Source organism: Myotis davidii, unplaced genomic scaffold (genome assembly GCF_000327345.1).
Source record: "Myotis davidii unplaced genomic scaffold, ASM32734v1 scaffold271, whole genome shotgun sequence".
Taxonomy (NCBI): Eukaryota; Metazoa; Chordata; class Mammalia; order Chiroptera; family Vespertilionidae; genus Myotis; species Myotis davidii.
Window position 1 is genome coordinate 744010 of NW_006284839.1, and position 6304 is coordinate 750313.

At 37.9% G+C, this 6304-nt stretch overlaps 1 protein-coding gene and 1 long non-coding RNA gene across 3 annotated transcripts in view; one reads left to right on the forward strand and one right to left on the reverse strand.

Annotated features, from left to right (window-relative positions):
- Positions 1-6304, reverse strand: part of PDE6C (phosphodiesterase 6C) — a 37103-nt gene that overhangs the window by 9421 nt on the left and 21378 nt on the right. The window contains exon 15 of the mRNA XM_006755088.2: positions 4287-4374. Coding sequence (XP_006755151.1) covers positions 4287-4374 — 88 coding nt within the window. The remainder of the gene's footprint in view (positions 1-4286; positions 4375-6304) is intronic.
- Positions 1-6304, forward strand: part of LOC102756338 — a 31740-nt gene that overhangs the window by 2519 nt on the left and 22917 nt on the right. The gene's annotated exons all lie outside the window — the stretch shown is intronic.

The following is a 6304-nucleotide window of genomic DNA, read 5'->3' on the forward strand; positions in this document are numbered from 1 at the left end:
AATATATATATTTTATTGATTTTTTACAGAGAGGAAGAGAGAGGGTTAGAGAGTTAGAAACACTGATGAGAGAGAAACATCGATCAGCTGTCTCCTGCACACTCCCCACTGGGGATGTGCCTGCAAGCAAGGTACATGCCCTTGACCGGAATTGAACCTGGGACCCTTGAGTCTGCAGGCCGACGCTCTATCCACTGAGCCAAACCGGTTAGGGCTCCAGTGACACTTTTTTAAAAAATTCATCCTTGATTGCTGTACTGGGGGAAAAAGTGAGGGCATGTGTAGAAATGCCTTAAACTTTTAGACTAATTAATATTAAAAGCACATGAAGACATTTTAATTTTACTGTATACTGAAAATTTGCTAAGAGAATAGGTCTCAGGAGTTCTCACCACACATTCACAAAAAGGTAAATATGTGAGGAGATGGATATGTTAATTAGCTGGTTGTAGTAATCATGTCACTATGTATATTGAAACATGTTGTACACCTTGTAATATATGTAATCTTAAAAAATAAATGAACAAAAATTTAGGAAGGAGAGCCAAATTAAAACAAAATGGGTGGGGCAGGAAAGCAAAATAGGCTGATGAATTTAAATAATCCTTTAGGCTATAACTTCCTGTCTCAACCAAGTGTCAGATTGTACAGGGCGCATAATCTATAGCCATCGACCAAATAAATTAATATTTTTATGCACCAATTATTTTAATGTATATTGTTTATATTTGTAAACCTGGATACCTGTTACTATTTGCTAAGTATATCTGTATGAGAGGAAAAGCTACATATAAAGAGAAATATAAAAATAAATATGACTAATCCTGTTATACCCCATTTAAGTCATACCTTTTTCCAATCCAAAATAATAAAACAGCTGTATTAAAGCGGACAGGTTATCAAAAGGTCTTTCAGATTACAAAGTAAATCAATATTGGATTTTTTAAAAAGATGAACATGGCATACTTTTAAAATTGGTATGATTAAGGAAAATGAGTGTACATTCAATTTTTCAGCACTGCTTTTTCAATAGATAGCACAATATACCTAAATTTCACTCATCATTTTTTACCTCATTCATTTCACTTTTATCTAAAAAACTGTGCAAGTCTACTAATTGAAAAACCATTTTTTAATTCTATATTCTTTCATATTTTCTCTTTTATTCCTTTCACAGTTAAGGCCTTTTAAAGAAAAGCTTCTAAGTGGTTTCTTTTTAAGCTGTGGACATAGATTCATACGAAGTATCCTGCTTCTGTTTTGTATTAGTTGCTGGAAAGCTCTTGATCAAATTTGTGGCCCATGTCTAATAAATGTTTGTACCTCACTATACACATTTTGGGAACATTTTGAGACTTTACCATACTTTGTCTTATTTTTCTTATTTTTCCATTAGCCCTCTCTAATGTTAAATGTATTTTTGGAAGCTCCACCAAATCATTTTGGACAAAAATTGAGGATTAAACACATATTCATGCATGCAATTTTTTTTAAGTAAGCAAAGATGCATTCATTGGAGCAAAGGCCCATTTACTCAAAGAAAGAGTATATTTTTATTCTCCCTCTACTATTAAAATGGCAATAAAAATATAAATTCTGCATAGCACATCAAAATAGGTGGAAGTGGCTCTAATTCATTCTGATTAGGGCTCCCAGGAGAGGAGAAGCCACAGAAAGTACAGGCAGTTTTAGTCTTCACGTTGGAGCAGAGTGCCCACCAGGCCACTGGTGACCTACAAAAGATACTGAGTTTCTTCATGCCTTCTTCGTATGAGATGGGGTTGGTATGAATAGAATTATTATGCACTTTGTAACGAAGTGTTTTTGAGTAACAAAGGGGTTCTGTTATTTATGCTGAGCAATTTATTTTGTCATTTTTATAGTACATTATAATATTACAATGTATACTCTCACAAATCTGACTAACAGGTTATTTCCAGCCATTCACTCAGGTTAAAGGGTAGGTTTCTGTCTGGTTAGAATAAGTGGTTCTAATTCTCAAAGCAGTGAATCCCACTCTATGGGGATATAAGGCCAATTTAGGTCAAAACCTTATAATATGCAAAACAAAATGTCTGAGTCATGCCCATGAAATGCTGAAGTTGCTAGATAAATTCTAAGGATCTTCCTTGTTTTAAAAATTAAAGATTTTAAAAGTAAACATTTTTATACAAAAATAAGTAAATAAAAGAGTCACATTGTCTACGTAGGATGGCTAAAAATTTCTTTTTCCCCCCAGCATTCAGTTTGCGTGCTTATAAAAAGCTCTGTGATTGCATTGCCTAGCGACTCTATTTACAGGCCTTAAAAGTCTGCAATTAGCAGATTGAATAGCATTGTAGGCAGGTCCTCGCCAAGATGGTAAAGATTACTGAGATGCAATATTCCTTTTTAGAATGAATAATAAACCTTTATATAGCCATCAAACCCAGTTCAGGCTGCAGAATAAATAACATTAAAAAATTTAATATGGAAAACCACAACCTTATTATAAACTCCCCAGTCCCAGAAAGAAAAAACTTATGAGATATGAGGAGCCTTCCAATGGTAAGCATTTAGATATTTGGCTGTAGTTTTTAAACATATTTTCCTTTAGCAAATACAATTAAATAACAAAATTAAAAATATATTTGACACGATCTGCCTTTGGTATCACATAATCACTAGGAATTAGAAAATTCTTACTCAAAAATATAAGATAGTCTCAACCAGTAAAACAAAGACTCATAACAAATTGGATAATTAACAATTTAGTCTTATCTCTCTGAATTACTTTCTGATTCTCCTTTGAATTCTCCCAGAACAGATATTATCATTTTTATGGCATAAATGCTACTGCAGGGAGAAGTTCTGGCCATGCATCAGAACTATTACAGTTCTTGGTGAAAGTGCATGTTTCTGGACCCCACCCCTGAGAGGCCAGTCAGTAAGTATGAAAAGCAGCCCAGGATCTGGTTTTTTATGTGTTTTGTTAATCCTCACCCAAGGATATTTTTCCATTGATTTTTTTAGGGAGAGTGGAAGAGAGAGGGAAACATCGATGTGAGGGAAACACATCACTTGGTTTTTTCCTGCATGTGCCCTGACCAGGGCCCTGGCTGGGGAGGAGCTTGCAACCAAGGTACATGCCTTTGTCCGGAGTCAAACCGGAACCCTTTGGTCCGCAGGCTGATGCTCTATCCACTGAGCCAAACCAGCTAGGGCCAGAATCTGTCCTAAACAACTTGCCCACCGACCCCGCCCTGTGAAATCAGCTGCTCTGGGTCCCCATGTCTGGGCGCTGTATCAGTCACAGGCTCTTAAAACACTCAAGGCACTTCACTACACATACACTTTTCTTCCTGGTCACCCTGCCTTATAAGTTTTTCCACTTGGCTTTTCATTACCTAAAAGACTGTAGTGTTATCTCGAAATTTGGAACATGTTTCTGTGCTTTCCTTCCCCTGAGCCTGCAATAATGATTGTGATGGAAACTGAGAAAAGCTCCACCCTGGATAGGGCTGGTGCATCCTAATAAGCATCTGCAGTTCTAAACACGTCCTCTGCCGAGACACAAGTGTTCCCCTCCGTCTAATCAATGGCTCCTTGTAATTGTTTGGTTTGGAACTTTCTCAACTGATTTTTTAAAAAGGAAATATAACTAGACTATATCCACAGCTTTTCCACAAGCCTATGTACCCTTAAATAAAATTGATAAAGGGAAGATTGACTACCTCCCATGGAATGCTAGTAGTAGTGATACATGCAAATCAAAGTGAATTCAAGACCAAGTTCAAAGACACTTCCTGCATAAAGCTGTCCCTGATGCCATCTGTCCTCCCCTGTGCCCTGCCCACTCCTGAGTGTGATATCTCCCTCTGGAACTCTCAGTGCCACTCTGATGGCAGTTGTCTGATTCTGCCTTATATCCCAGTTGCATCCCTCTCTCTGCTACGAAAGCTTGACTTTCTGAAAGTACAGACCGTGCCCTTGAATGAAAGGGAGTGCCCAGGAATGAAAAAGAAAGCCAGTGCCTGATTTACACATCCCCTATAAGCCTTTTCTTCTTTTTCAACAGACCCACAGAGGTTCTGTGAGGTTTCGTGGCTCTTTTGTCCTCTATCCCAGCTACTACTTCCAACTTGGTTTGTTCAAAACTGTTGCAATTTAGCCATTTCTGTCATTGACTTTTATGAGGTAAACACTGTCAGCTTCCACCCCTCAAGGCCACCACTTTCCAAGCATTTTCTGTAGGTTAGTGTTTTGACCCAGAGCTTGTGAGCTGCCCTGGAGAGAGGCTCATGTACCTCGTCCTGCAGGAGAGTCTTGCTGTACTCCAGATGGTGCCTCTCCAAAATAGAAGATCCATGAAGCTTTGCCAGTGGAGACGTGGATCTAGAAGGAGAGGGATATGCCACGATTTTAGCTGTTTAAAGATTATGCATATGTCCATACAAGATAGAATCTTTACTATCTGAGGAGTTTTTTCATTTCCTCTCTCTCCCTCTCCCCTAATGCCCGTGAAATTGTCAAAAGTTACATATTGAAAAAGATGTTTTAGATTTAGAAGATGAGAATATGCTCTTTAAAACAATTTTCTTTAAAAAAACAAAACACAACACCCTGATTTATTGAATGCATAAAATGATTGAACCGTTTAAACTCAGAAGTCTGGTCCTTCCTCTGCATCTAAAATCTTTGTCCCCAGAGTTTATGGTGGTTGAATATGACTTATAGAGCATGTAGCAAACCTGATAAAGCCTGTAGCTCATTTATAGAGAAAGTGTTCATTAGGAATTGAGTATTCTTATAAATACAGCATTGAGAATATAGTCAATAATCTATCCATGTGCGATACATATAAAGCTCCTGCTGGCGCCAATTGCACGCGTGTGTTTCGATCTGTCATTGTTGATTGTGAATTTCGTTGACACCTCTATTATAGAGAAAGGACGAATAGTGATATTAAAGTATTTCTTTTAATTAATTTCCTTTCAATGTGCACGAATCAGTGCAGCAGGCCACTAGTGTTGTGATAAGTATGTATGGTTTCAGATAGGTACTAGACTTTTCAGGGTGACCACTTCCCAAGTAATATAAATGTCTAATCACTTTGTTGTACACCTAAAGCTATTATAATATTGTATGTCAACTGGAAATTTAAAAATTTAAACTTTTTTTAAATATTTTGATTGATATTTTACAGAGAAGAAGGGAGAGGGATAGAGCGTTAGAAACATCGATGAGAGAGAAACATCGGTCAGCTGCCTCCTGCACACTCCCCACTGGGGATGTGCCCACAACCAAGGTACATGCCCTTGACCAGAATTGAACCTGGGACCCTTCAGTCCGCAGGCTGATGCTCTATCCCAGTGATGGCGAACCTTTTGAGCTCGGCGTGTCAGCATTTTGAAAAACCCTAACTTAACTCTGGTGCCGTGTCACATATAGAAATTTTTGGTATTTGCAACCATAGTAAAACAAAGACTTATATTTTTGATATTTATTTTATATATTTAAATGCCATTTAACAAAGAAAAATTAAGCAAAAAAAAAATGAGTTTGCGTGTCACCTCTGACACGTGTGTCATAGGTTCGCCATCACTGCTCTATCCGCTGAGCCAAACCGGTTAGGGCTTAAACATTTTTTAAGAAAGAGGAAGAAAAAGAATGTATAGGAACTAAAATGAAAATCACTATCAAGTAACACTTCTTCTCCATGACAGTGAGATAAATTTAAACTCAAAATTCCCATTTGCTAATACTTGGATCATGCTTTATGTAAGTGGGGACCTCAGTCTTCGGTACTCTTTCTTCAGTTCTTCCTGTTGGAGGGAGGGAAAGTGACATCAAAAATAAAAAGATGAAAAAAGAAAAGATGGAGAGAGGCTGAAGTCACAGGTGTACCTTGATAATGTGGAAATGTTGTGATGGAAATATGGAATAAATAATTTTAAGAAAGGAAGACATCAGTAATATGGGCAGCAGCCTTCGTAGAGAAGTTTCATTTTGTTTCAGAAAGAACAGAACTTTAGGGAGGAGAGGGGTCATGAACAGGTTTGGTAAACCAAATATCCTAGTTAGGGGTCAGAATTTTTTTAAATATCTTTTCATTGAATTTTTAGAGAGGAAGAGAGAGGAATAGAGAGATGGAAACATCAATGAGAGAGAAACATTGACCAGCTGTCTCCTGCATGCCCCCCACTGAGGATTGAGCCCCTAACCGGGGCATTTGACCTGACTGGTAATCGAACCGGTGACCCCTTGATTCATGGGTCGATGCTCAAACACTGAGCCACACTGGCTGGGCAGGGATCAGACCATG